General features: G+C 42.6%; 2 protein-coding genes across 3 annotated transcripts in view; one reads left to right on the plus strand and one right to left on the minus strand.

Annotated features, from left to right (window-relative positions):
* The window catches only part of doc2b (double C2-like domains, beta), a 132,719-nt gene that overhangs the window by 105,585 nt on the left and 13,283 nt on the right, over window positions 1–13,851 (plus strand). For both annotated transcript variants that reach the window (XM_062988546.1, XM_062988547.1), the window contains one exon: window positions 4,556–4,665. In XM_062988546.1, coding sequence (XP_062844616.1) covers window positions 4,556–4,665 — 110 coding nt within the window. The remainder of the gene's footprint in view (window positions 1–4,555; window positions 4,666–13,851) is intronic.
* Window positions 1,208–3,198, minus strand: LOC134303387 (centrosomal protein of 128 kDa-like). Its single transcript, XM_062988785.1, has 2 exons — window positions 1,543–3,198; window positions 1,208–1,442 (listed from the first exon to the last, which is right to left on the minus strand). Exons 1-2 carry the CDS (start codon window positions 3,176–3,178, stop codon window positions 1,339–1,341), a joined length of 1,740 nt encoding a protein of 579 aa, XP_062844855.1. The 5' UTR covers window positions 3,179–3,198; the 3' UTR covers window positions 1,208–1,338.

The following is a 13,851-nucleotide window of genomic DNA, read 5'->3' on the forward strand; positions in this document are numbered from 1 at the left end:
CTAATTAAAACACCTTCCTGAGTGCATGAATCAACAGTCACTACAGTGAGCGATACACAAATATACAAGCGTGTTCTGTAATACCCGACTGAGGACCGGCGTTATAGCATTAAAATGCAGCTCGTAATGAAATGCGATGCGCCACGTGCGTCTTTGTAGCTGCCGGGACAGAGGATGTCATTAGCTGGGTTTCCACTCGAGCCTTTTAAATAGATTTGTTGGACGTGGTTTACTGTTGACATTCCAATTCATCTTGAACGTGATCAGTGGTGTTGAGGTCAAGGCTCTGCCAGACACTGTACTATGCACTACCTCCTTACCACACTAGTCTAACCATGTGTTTATGAACCTGGCTTCATCCTGGAACTGAAAAGACCCTTTCTCAAAGTGTTGCCTCATTTTTAATGAGCATATATTTGAATTTGTCTTATAAAATAATGGATTTGTTAACTTCTTTAGTTCTTTAAATCAAGGGTCTCACCTCTAACGCTCTAATCAAGGATTTTTTGTTCTTGCTGTTGTTGTCGCTGACCCCGCTCTATTCATTACTCAGATTATTAAGTCCTATTATTATAATTCTTGTCTATTTTTTTTTTGTTTACTGTCTTGTCATATTGTTCCACTTGGCTTGCCAGCAATCCACTTAGCGCCAGGCGTCCCGCAACTCCCAGCGCTGTTCTCCGCAGCTGGATAGATAACGTGACCTACAGCGCTGCTGGAATCTCCTTCACAGGGTTATTAACTAATGGATTTCAGGAGGATGTTGACACGCAGGTCGTCTGTAAATGTGGCGATGGAATCAATGGGCAGGTGTTTCACATCAGGTTTTACTCAGGAGAGATTATATCTATTACCTTAACATTTTGATCTGGGTCAGGGCTGCTGCGCGCCCGCTTCCATTGGGAAACTCTGGGTGCAGGGCAGGAATAAACTGGACAGAGCGCCAATACACAGGGATGTGAAAACTGAAGTGACATAATCGCTGTCTAAGTAGTGCGTCTAAATAATCTGCCTCACGAGTTCGATGTCTTATTAGAATCCTCTCTGCTTAGGCAGCTGCCCAGGTAGTTCGCTGTCTGGAACCTCTTTTATCTCGAACCAGAACCGGAACCGTTCCGCGTCGGTGGAAAAGGGGTATCAGAGCGATTGGATCTTCATCAGTCCACCCTCAATACTCAACGTACACAAAATCAAACCAACCAACATGTTCATGAAGGCACTTTATTGTTATTTTGATGTTGGAAAAGTCGGCGCGTGATTGGATGATCTCCGGATCGTCACCACAACAGATTCAGACGTTGAAGAACGAGGACAGTCGACGGGAAGCTACAGTGACCGTCAACACAACAGCGGCGCCGATGACAAAACCTCTGAGGATCTTGTAGCCGGTTCTGGGCGTTTGGTTCTCAGGCTGGTTCTCCTCGACTTCGGCATCGGGACGCCTACACAGCAACACAGAGCCGACATGCACACGTGTTAAAGGAAACTCCAGCGTTACTTCATCGAGCGTGTATAACGTGTATTTCTGAATTTAAACCCTACCTTCATCTTCACACGCGATCTCCATCAGAGCCCCAGACTCTCCAGGTTGGGCTTCAACGATGGGGGGAACGTCGTCCTGCAGCTGCTCTTCTTCCACCTTCGTCATATGGTCCATCTGAAGCACCTGCTTCTCCAGCCTTTTGTTCTCCATCCTCTCCAGGTTTTTGAGGACCATTTTCTCCTCTAAATTTGGCTTCTTTACATCAATCTGGTTCTTTACTACCTCCACCAGGTTCAGCAGGGCCACCTGCCTCTCTGCCTTCTTCATGACCTGGTCTGGTTTTTCCACTGGGTCCATCTGCCTCTCTGCCTCCTTCATCTCATTCTCTATGAAACGAACCCTATTTTTTACCTGTTCCTTTAGGATGACCTGCTCTGCTTCTTCCACCAGGTTCAGCAGGGCCATCTGCCTCTCTGCATTCTTCATGACCTGGTCTGGTTTTTCCACTGGGTCCATCTGCCTCTCTGCCTTCTTCATGACCTGGTCTGGTTTTTCCACTGGGTCCACCTGCCTCTCTGCCTTCATCTCATTCTCTATGAAACTAACCCTATTTTTTACCTGTTCCTTTAGGATGACCTGCTCTGGTTCTTCCACCAGGTTCAGCAGGGCCACCTGCCTCTCTGCCTTCTTCATGACCTGGTCTGGTTTTTCCACTGGGTCCACCTGCCTCTCTGCCTCCTTCATCTCATTCTCTATGAAACGAACCCTATTTTTTACCTGTTCCTTTAGGATGACCTGCTCTGGTTCTTCCACCAGGTTCAGCAGGGCCACCTGCCTCTCTGCATTCTTCATGACCTGGTCTGGTTTTTCCACTGGGTCCATCCGCCTCTCTACCTTCTTCATGACCTGGTCTGGTTTTTCCACTGGGTCCACCTGCCTCTCTGCCTTCTTCATCTCATTCTCTATAAAACGAACCCTATTTTTTACCTGTTCCTTTAGGATGACCTGCTCTGGTTCTTCCACCAGGTTCAACTGGGCCATCTGCCTCTCTACCTTCTTCATGACCTGATCTGGTTTTTCCACTGGGTCCACCTGCCTCTCTATTTTTTTCATCTCATTCTCTATGAAACGAACCCTATTTTTTACTTGTTTCTTCCCCTGGTCCTTTAGGATGACCTGCTCTGGTTCTTCCACCAGGTTCAGCGGGGCCACCTGCATCTCTACCTTCTTCAGGACCTGGTCTGGTTTTTCCACTGGGTCCACCTGCCTCTCTAACTTCTTCAACTCAATCTCAAAAACCAGAACCACCTTCTTTACCGGTTTCCTCCTCTGGTCCTTTAGGACGACCTGCTCTGGTTCTTCCACCAGGTCCTGTGGGGCCACCTGCATCTCTACTTTCTGGCGTCTCTGCCACCATTTCCTCTTCTTTACTTTCTTCTCAGGTTTGTTTTTCCCCAGAACCACCTGCTTTTCCATCTTTGGTATTTGGTCTGCCTGGTCCTCTAAAACCTTCTGCTCCACTCCTTGCCCCATCTCTTCACCCTTTACCCCGTTTCCCTTCTCATCCTCCCCGTCGTGCATCTCTACTTTCCGGCGTCTCTGCCACCATTTTCTCTTCTTTACTTTCTTCTCCGGTTCGTTTACCCGCCTGTGCGGCTCGTCTTCGTCAGATGGCAAAGTCCAACAGAAGAACATCTTTATGCTGCTTACTGTCTCGGTGTCTCAGATCAAATGAGCACAAACACATGAAACGCAGCTATTTATACCAGAGGTTCGGAGTGTGGTGATGTCATCATGATGATGTCACAATGTGTGCATGTAGCTGAGAGTGGTGCTGATCATCATCACTGCTGCTCTCAGTATATTTAACCTCTGGTGTAGAGTGGGGACAGTGGGAGCCTAGTGGGAGGAGCTTTGGGCTATAACCCGAAAGATTGAGGGTTCAAATCCCAGTTCTGCCTTTTAGCAAGACCTTTAACCCTGTTTACTCCAGGGGCATAACAGCTGGAATACTGTACACCTGTAAATGTATATATGACAAATAAAGGCAATCTATTCTATTACCATATACATGTACACACACACACACACCGACCAGGCATAACATTATGACCACTGACAGCTGAAGTGAATAACACTGATTATCTCTTCATCACAGCACCTCTTAGTGGGGAAGGGGGGTATATTAGGCAGCACGCGAACATTTTATCCTCAAAGTTGATGCTAGAAGCAGAAAAATTGATGCGTTTTTGGATCTTGGTCTGCAGGGGTCAGTATCTATCAAAAGTGCTCCAAGGAAGGAACAGTGGTAAACCAGCGACAGGGTCATGAGCGCCAAGGCTCACCGATGCACGTGGGGAACGAAGGCTGGCCCGTGTGGTCCGATCCAACAGACGAGCTCCTGTGGACGTTCTGCTGGGAAACCTCGGGTCCTGCCATCCATGTGGATGTTACTCTGATACGGAGCTACCACCTAAGCATTGTTGAAGACCATGTTCACCCTTTTACGGAGACGGTTCCCTAATATCTGTGGCCTCTTAAAGCTGGATGATGCGCCCTGACTCTGTACTGGTTATAAACGCTCTGTACTGGTTATAAGAGCTCTGTACTGGTTATAAGAGCTTTGTACTGGTTATAAACGCTCTATACTACCCAAATTTATCGGCCATTGTTTTAGTACAACAAGCGTTACGCTTTATTTTTCACGTTAAGTGTTTTTCGTTCTGTCTGGGTCACTTTTACCACGTCATATCACACACTTCATCTTTTTTAAGGCGCTTTGAAAGTATCAGCGGCAAACTGGCTTAAAATTTAACCAGGTGAACGTTAAAAGATAAAAATGCAGCGACAAGCTCCATACGAGACAAGCACCCAAACCTCTACACTTAACACGCCCACAGATGATGTCACGGTTCGGCCTGAAAAACCCAGTATTCTGTGGTGCCAGATTAGACGCTAGGCAGCGAGGCAGCTCACTAGGTTTTCAGACAGTGCTTTGAAATTTTTAGCAATCGTTTAGGGAAGGCCCTTGTTTGCTGCATGTACACATTAATCCATGTGATGTTTTTTTAGGCCAATAAACTCCGTACCAAGACCTTGCGCAACACCCTCAACCCCGTGTGGAGCGAGACGCTGACCTACTACGGCATCACCGATGAGGACATGGTCCGTAAAACCCTCAGGTACCTGCTCACTCCCTCACCATCCATCACCGACTTTTTACTTTCACATCTAATCTAGCCTGTTATGGTTCACCATTCATCATTAGGGTCCCGGTTCCGGTATGTAAAACATGACGTTAAAATCCTAATAAATAATTAAAATACTGATCAGAAATAACTCTATATGAAACATACTGTATTTGTTGAATTCTTTTAAATATATAACACAAATATTCACTTGGCAACTTGACCGACAACCAGGCATTAAATTGTGCATATTTTTTCTTAGCTTTTTGTTCGTGTATTTTCAGAACCAGCGCACAGATCAGAAAAAGACAGGATTTGTCTGTTCAGGCATCTGGGTTAATCCTCTTTTAATGAATCAGGATTGTGTGCATGAAGCATCCATTAGCCACTGATACACGCCAGAGATGCTGAGCTTATCCGTTGCGTAATCTTGAGCTCCACATCCATCACCATGCTGTTCATGATGCAAGTGCTTATCATGGTGTTTAATCTGTTTGTTTTAGTTGTTTTTTATACTGATGAAAATTCGTATTTCAATGTGTTAGGATTTAAACTAGTATTTCTTGGCTTTCCAGGTCTTGCATTGACTTTTACATTTAGCCCTAATTGATGTAACTTAACGACGTGTGGAAATGACATCTAAAAATGATTTAATAACTTTTTATAGCTTTGTGGGAATCGATACGCTTCAGTTTCACATAATTGGTCAGCTGCCTAGAGAAACCCAATGGTCGTTGAGTGTTAGCACAGGGTTTAGAGTATTTATTACGCTCTGGGTTCTGGTCATCGAACAGCACTTCTTAATGACAGTCCTTAACCTGCCTAACGAGTCTTTAAAATACACTTAGGCTTAGAAGGTTCATTAGTTTGCTGTTATATAGTTATATTACTTTTTAGTTTATGTAAGTCACCCCTGGAGCAGAGAGGATTAAGGACCTTGCTCAAGGACCCAACAGTAGCTGCATAGTGGACAGTCTTCCAATTGATCACCCAAAGCTCTACCCACAATGCAAGAACAGTTCCCAAAAAAACAACTGAGGTATTCACAGTATTCACATCTCCCAAGCTGTTGACGATCATTTCTGTACCAGCTTTAATCACTATCACCCAATACCACTAACCCTTGTCATCATGAAGAGCTTTGAATGGCCATTTTGTTTATGTAGGGGGGTAAAGAGCAACAGATTACCTATGGTTAGTCAGTGTATACCCAAAAGTACTTCAATATAATGGGTACAGCTTATATCTCTCAAGAGTGCATACAATATTGGTATACTGAGTAATGGTACTGGTGAGTGCACCTTTACATGTACTGTATAGTGAAGTTAGCCTGGAAAAGAGGGCTTGCTTGTCTTCTCACGATCTGTCCGAAAACCTAGTGAGCTGCCTCAGTAGAGACGATAACTCATAAGGCAGATTATTTAGACGCACTACTTCGACAGCGATTATGCTGATTTCATTACTGCAGTTTTTGTTTACTAAGCTAACACACATTCAAACCAATGGGCTGAGGTGGCACAACCCATGCCATACCCATAGCATGCCAGCTAATGTTTCCCTCCTTGTACCAAAAATGGTAAATTGTCACTGACTAGCATGGAATTACTTGTGCACCTTTATACAAATTGAAAATCAATGAGAATTTATTTACATTCGAAAAGAACTCTGTTGGTTGCTTCACATTCGTCCGCTTTGTCTTTTTTTTTTTTGAGAAAAGTTGAGCCGCACTGAATGCTGGGATTGCCTAAGAAAGCATCAGACGCTGCCTCGTTGTTCAGTCAGATTATCACTTAGAATTAAGGCACCTCAGTAGGCAGCATTTTAAGGTATATAAGAATTTAGACACGCCCTCTTTTCGGGAGTGTAGGATGACGTAAATGCGTCTATGTAGAGAGATCACTGGGTTTTCAGACAGACCCTCAGAGTTCAGATGTCTCATACATTTCTGTACTGTAGTAGACAATGTGTGTCCTTATAACTGAAGTGGGAAGTCCCTGTAATACAGTGGCCATGTTCAGCTGTTATTATTTGCCGTGATGACCCATCTCACCGGTGGCATTGACTCACTGACTCACATTGTCCGTAAGTGCTTTATGAAGTGAGTCTGAACTTAGGAACATGCTCAGTTACGTGAAGAGGAGAACGTTTAACCTGGTCATGGTTTGCTCTTCTTGCCTGTGTAAAATAGCCGCCACTGTTGTTGTTTTTTTTATCTCTTATATACTTAAGCATCATAGACAAACTGCGATTTCATTCACTAAATAACCTCCTAGATTGTTTTTTTTTTACTACTCTGGGTGAAGATTGCCAGCAGGAGGATAAGCAGGCCATGGAGCATCTCGTCCTCATCTACATTAAAATCAACAAGGCGTGGAAAATGTTCTTCACATGTGGCCTTCTAGTAGTGTGTTTGTTTTAAGCATAGCACTAATGAGAATTGGGAAATGGGTTTATTTCCTGTCGGGTGCCTCATTGAAATGCTAAGATAAAGAGGATGAGGCGTAATTACGAGCTGTGGTTAAAAGAATCACTTTGGCGCCGCTCAGGTGGCGCAGCGGTAAAAACACACGCTGGAACACCAGAGCTGGGGTCTCGAATACATCATATCGAGTCCCAGCTCTGCCTGCCGGCTAGGCTGAGCGGCCACATGAACAACGATTGGCCTGTTGTTCAGATAGGGGTGGGATAATAAAAAAAAAGCCGGATAGGGACTCTCTCATAACTAATGCAACTATGACCTCTGCTTGCTGATTGATGGCGCCTGCACAGATACGGGGAAAGAGTGCTGTCAGGGTGCGTCTCTCCGTACACAGTGCTGATCCGCATTGCACCCGTCAAAGTGTAGGTGACGAGATGCATGCGGCCGCTGCCCACGTGTCGGAGGGGGCGTGGGTTAGCTTCGTTCTCCTCAATCGGAGTGGGGATCGGCATTGGTGGAGAGGAAGCGTGACGCAATCGGGCAATTGGACGCGCTAAAAAGGGAGGAAAAGGGGAGAAAATGCATAAACAGGTAGGACAGGGGTGCAAGGGTGCAGAGAAAAATAATATTAATTAAATAAACAAATTTGAACAAGCACATGAACACGAAATGAACTTGTACACAAACGCCCCATTGTGGAGGTTTTACGTTACACTTTGTAAACCACAGTAGGACCAGATTGCCACCAAATTTTATTAAGTGTTTAGTTTTGATGCATTGTTTGTGTTGCCTGGGTTGTGGTAAAACCCTGAGGTAAGAAACTGTACTTGCACTGGGACTCGGATCGCACAGAAGTCTTAAACACTAGCTCACCATCATGGAGACACAAACTTAGTCTCAGAGGTGCCACCGGCCTGTTCAGTCACTCGACATCCTGTCCGGTTAAGGTGTTGACATGAATGCTAAAGGAATACAAAGAGCACCCTGAGAACTTCTTTGTAAAATCCTGTACTGGCTAGCCAATCACAGCTGAGAATTTGAGCTCCTTTGAGAGTTTAAACTCCCAAGTTTGAGTCTCAGTGGTGCGACCAGCTTGGTCGAGCATGGTAGTGCAGTAGGGCTTGATGGGGAGACACTGCCACATATTAGCCACTCATACTGGCTGTTTCTAAGAGGACGGGTCCAAGTCTGTGGCCCTTATTCACCGGTGATGGGGTGGCGTATGCAGCTAAAAAAAATTTATAGGGACTTTGAAAGAAATTGAGGTGGAAATTGGGTGAAAAGAGGGGTGGGTGTGGTGCGTGTGCCAAAGAAATATTCAATAGGGAATTGCAAAATAGTAAATTAGGAAGATGGTTTAAAAAATGGAACAGAACAGAACAGAACTGATTAGTATAACTTCTTTTGGGAGTTTATGCCATGGTGGTGGCAACATTATGATGGGGGGTGTTTTTCTCTCTAGTGGGAATCTGGCAGTTAAGTAGGATAAAAAGAAACATGTGTCCTTTTGCTAGAGGGCTGAAGATGGGCAGGTGGTTCACTTTCAGTCACAATTATAAGCATAAACTCCACAAATCAGATGGAAACTCCTTGTGTACGGAGATTCATGCTATGCCCCATTGGTGCCTTCACTCCTGGTGCTCTGCCTCAACCAGACAGCAGTAGTTGAAACTATGAAAAGAAACCATACACAACCATCCCTCCCACAGACACAGATAATTACATTTGTTAACCGCTGGTAGCACAGCTGAGAACTCGAGAGCCCCAAGTACCCCATCGTCCCTTTTGTAATATGTTTGGCCATGTAGAGCATCCTCTGAGGCTAATAACACCCCGCATCTCATTACTAACAACCCAAATATGCCGTTTTCAATAATAAATGTTTGGAAAGAAATACACATTATATTTTCTTTTTATTTTGTCTTTAATTAAAAATTATATACTATTAAATCCATTTCTGTAACTACTGAAGACGTGAGTAATCTTAGCCGAACAGATTACGCAGAATTTCAGTGGAGCACTAAATGAGTTTTCCTAATTAATAAGGCAGATGTTCTCATTATACACCAGGCTTTTAGATTTCATTTTAACTTCCCCGACATTTAAAAACGTTTTCTTATGCAGCCGGGTTATGAATTCTATTTTTACATAGTACAGCGTGTATAGTGGAGTCATGACCACTAAGGTAATGGAAAAAAACCTACACCTTCAAAGCTTAACAGTTGTTCCTGTGCTTTCTGAGGAAAGAGGACAAACCAGAGTGTTTTGAACATTTAGAAAGAGGCTCAGTGCCACAGGAAAGCAATGCACCTGGCAACCATTGGAAAAGCATTATTACATTTTACAGTATTCGCCTGTTTAAATAATTAAAAAACTTTAAATAAACTTTAATATATTAAAATAAAAAATAATAATTTATTAATATTAAAATAACATGTCATTTATTCAAATTAAAAAAATAATAATTTATTAAAATTAATATAACATTTAATTTATTAAAATGAAAATAAAATGTAATTTATTAAAATGAAAATTAAATGTAATTTATTAAAATGAAAATAAAATGTAATTTATTAAAATCAAAATTAAATGTAATTTATTAATATAAAAATAAAATGTAATTTATTAAAATTTAAAAAATAATATTTTTTTAAAATTAACATAACATTTAATTTATTAAAATTAAAGTGAAATGTAATGTATTAAAATTACAATAAAATTTAATTAACTGTAATTAAAATAAAAAAAAAAAAAATTTTAAATAAAAAAATACAAAATCAAACTTATGTCGTGTGTTAAACACTCGTGAGGAGTGAAGGTCAACATAAATAGAGAGGAAGCGAAATGCGATCGGGTAATTGGATACGACTAGATTGGGAGGAAAATTGCGGTAAAATGCAAAAACTAATTGTGAAGCAGAAAGTATTTAAAAGTATTTTCTTTAAATGTGCTTTTAAAATGTATTTTGGATTAAATATAACTACTGTATTCTATATACGTGTGTTCTGCCACTGCCCAGCCATGCATGTGTCTGTATGCACAGGTAGCATGTGTATCGATCTGCGAGGACCCACCTGATGATTCACCACGGCTTTTCTTTAGGCCCGTCTGTGCCAGTTTCCATGGAAACACAAAACCTCCTTCACAGGTTCTCCTATGGAGGACGGGCGCTTGCCCTTCATGCAAATAAGCGCCAAACAATGACAAATCATCAGTCTGCGATGTGGCGTTTCTGAGACGCTTTCATTCCTCCACTCATAACTCAAGGTTGCACTTTTATTCCTGCAGCTTGACTGGCCTTGGAGCTCCTGCTCTCGGGCTCTGAACTCAGCCTGTTTGGATCTGTTTAGGGAATAAAATGTTTTCTTTCTCCCTTTTAGTCAAAGCGACTTACAGTAGGGACTGAATTCATTTCAAGCCATTGAGGGTTCAGGTTCTTGCTCAAGGCATTATTTGGCACTAATGCCTTTAAGGGCACATTCACATGAGAAGCACCGGATGTGCCGTTGTTTGTCAAAGTGCTACAAAACTGATTGAACTAGACCCAGTTTGTCACTGACCTTTTCAAAGCACCTCCAATGAGTCAAACTGTTTGATATGACGCAGTAAAAGCGACTCAGGCAGTACAAACACACGCTGGAACCAGAGCTGGGATCTCGAAATCTGCAATTTCCTTCGGGATCAATAAAGTGTTATCTTATCTTAATACATCATATCAAGTCTCGACTCTGCCTGCCGGCTGGGCTGAGCAACCACATGAACAACGATTGGCCTGTTGTTCAGATATGGGTGGGATTAAGCCGGATAGGGTCTCTCTCTCATAACTAATGCAATTACGACCTCTGCTGGCTGATTGATGGCGCCTGCCGCCTGAGACGGGAAAAGAGTGCTGTCAGGGTGTGTCTCTCCGTACACAGTGCTGAGCTGCACCGCACTCGTCAAAGTGTAGGTGATAAGATGCATACGGCTGCTGCCAACGTGTCGGAGGGGGCATGGGTTAGCTTCGTTCTCCTCAATCAGAGCAGGGATCGGCATTGGTGGAGAAAGAGCATGACGCATTCGGGCAATTGGACGCGTTAAAAAGGGGAGAAAACTTATGAGCAGTAATAATTAATTAGTTTAGTGCTCATGTGTCGTTCTTTTAATACACTAAGTCACGTTAAGCTTTTTTTTAATTTCACGATAAGCGTTTTACACTCTCGGAAAAGCCGATTCTGATTCTTAAAATTTCTCAGAACCTCGAGCTGTAACACAAGTTTAAAAGTGAAACAGTGAGGAAAATCCAGATAAACACAGATACATGTGGAGCTTTTAGACTGGATTTGATTGTTATTCCACACAAATGCAGATTTGTCTCATATTCTCACTTCGATGATGTTTTACCACATGGGGCATTTTTTTTTACAGCAGTTATATGGAAGTTGGAATGCATTTAAGGCTCAGATTTTCTTTGGAAAGGTTCTGGAACCCTCCCATCTATAAAAAAAAAAGTGTAATTAATAAATAGTTTGCAGCTTAATGAGTCCGGTGAGAGAAATCTCTCTTTGCACATTTCCTGAGGGAGAATTCAGAGACGTTTGAAGATGTTTCACTGAGACTGTTCGCTGGCAGGAGATGAGATATGCACAAATAGGTGCTTCGGCCATCTGTCTAGCATCAAAATGTTTCCCATTCTCTGAGGGAATCTTTTATACTCGGACTCATTTGTCCTCATTATTCGTCATCTCTCTCGAATAGAGCTCTCGCTTGGCCCACAATCACCTGTTGCTCAGTCTGGCATGTTTTTAGTTGTTTGATACAGGTTTTTATTTAAATCAATAATAAATGATGGTAGTTTTTTACCATGTCTGGACGGTTGAGTGGTTAATCTTCTACCTCCCACCACGTATCCCATGTAATTTTCTAGCATTATCCTCAGTGTTAATTAGTCATGTGGTGTTAAGTGTGATGGAGCTCTGACTCACGTCGCACTTGCACTACTTAGCATTGGCTTGATAATGAACAGCTAACTAAACCCCTCTTAAGAGTAGTCAGGCTTCCCCATTAGACCTCATGCAGCTTCCCTAAACGCACGTCTTAAATGCCAGCGATGACGGGTGGTATCACGCTGGAACGTAATTAATTGAGAGTACAAAAGTACAGTGATTTTTGTAAATAAAAAAAGAATAGTGGAATCCTCAAGGAACAGCTGAGGATTTATCAATTCACCAATCAGAATTCAGTCTCTTCGTTGTACATTAATAGTAAGGTTAAATATAGTATTGTAGTATTTGACAAAGGTTAAGGATTGCGGTTTTGTATTGGTCACTATTTTTACCTGATACTCTAGTTGTCATGTTTTACACACTTTGGTTACATTCATGACAGGACAGGTCATCACTGGTTACACAAGATTCATCAGTTTAAGTCTTTAATGTCAAACACAGTCATGGACAATTTTGTATCTCCAATTTACCTCACTTGTACGTCTTTGGACTGTGGAGGGAAACCGGAGCTCCCGGAGAAAACCTACATAGACTGGGGAGAACATCCAAACTCCACACAGAAAAGACCTGGATCGCTACACCTGGCAATCAAGCCCAGGACCTTCTTGCCCAAACTAATTTTAAAATCTGGATTCTAAATACTCTAGTATTTACAAACTGTATCTTTTAATAAATTTAAAATCTCTGCGGTTGGGATCCAGTGTTCGAATCCCCAGCAATTCCATTGGCCATTACCAACCCTGTGATGATTTGGCGTGTTACTGCACTGCACCCAGTGATCCAGGGAAGCCAGACGTTCCACATTTTCGTTACATAAAATATGTAAATGAAATAAAAAACATTCACTGCGCAATCATGAGTTTGATAATATTTTGAGGGCACTGAAATTGCAGTCCTCATCCAGCGTGGCATGTGTTTGTTTCTCATTTTTGATGTCGTATTTTTTGGTCCGTCAGTCATAACCCTGCGTGCAATTTCATTTACTCTATAACTCTGTAGAAGTGAAAAGAACTCATTTCCTCCTGGTGCAGAGGTAAAAATCCCCATACCGGAGTAAATCCAAGAGAAAACTGCTATTCATTACGTGCTATTCACAACCGACCTGACTTGTATTGCTGCAACCTAAGGGGACGTTTTGTAAGACTGAGAGTTTATACATTGTATAGGACCTTGAGGATGTATACAGCCAAATATAATATCAAGTCCTCCATACACCCACACACTCATACAGACTCGTACATATCAGGGGAGCCATTAGATCCAATTTACTGAGACGTGTTACAGTAAAATGTTCCTGTGCCTTGCAAAAATCAAAGAGGTAAAAGAAAACATACGGCTGGGCTTATCTTTTTATGCATTTTCCCTCTTTTTTTCCCAGTTTAGCAGAGCCAATCCGCTACTGGGATCTCCAACGGCGTCCAAGAAGGGCGTGTGTGAGGTCCACCTATCTCTTCTTATTCTCGGCTTTACGTACAGAGAGCCACGCCCCGATCTCTGTGCTCCTACACTTTCTGTACAGGCGCCATGGGCAACCAAGGTCCTTACACAGCGTTCATAACCCCGCCTCTTACTCTGGTCTTTCCCACCCAGCAGACTGGAGGCCAATTTTGTATGCTGCAGGCATTAACCAACTGTGCCTGCTAGAGCCGAGATTTGAACGCTGGTGTGCTAGCAGATTAGCTACCAAATATTTTAATATAAACATACACTGATCAACCACCTCCTTGTTTCTACACTCACTGTCCATTTTATCAGCTCCACTTACCATATAGAAGC

Source organism: Trichomycterus rosablanca, chromosome 26, assembly GCF_030014385.1.
Source record: "Trichomycterus rosablanca isolate fTriRos1 chromosome 26, fTriRos1.hap1, whole genome shotgun sequence".
NCBI classification, from domain to species: Eukaryota; Metazoa; Chordata; class Actinopteri; order Siluriformes; family Trichomycteridae; genus Trichomycterus; species Trichomycterus rosablanca.

Excerpts from the sequence above, each read along its gene's own strand:
- LOC134303387 (XM_062988785.1), bottom strand. The coding sequence starts at position 3,178 with ATGTTCTTCTGTTGGACTTTGCCATCTGACGAAGACGAGCCGCACAGG. Across the intron at positions 1,443-1,542 it reads GATCGCGTGTGAAGATGAAG|GCGTCCCGATGCCGAAGTCG; the intron begins GTAGGGTTTAAA and ends GTTGCTGTGTAG.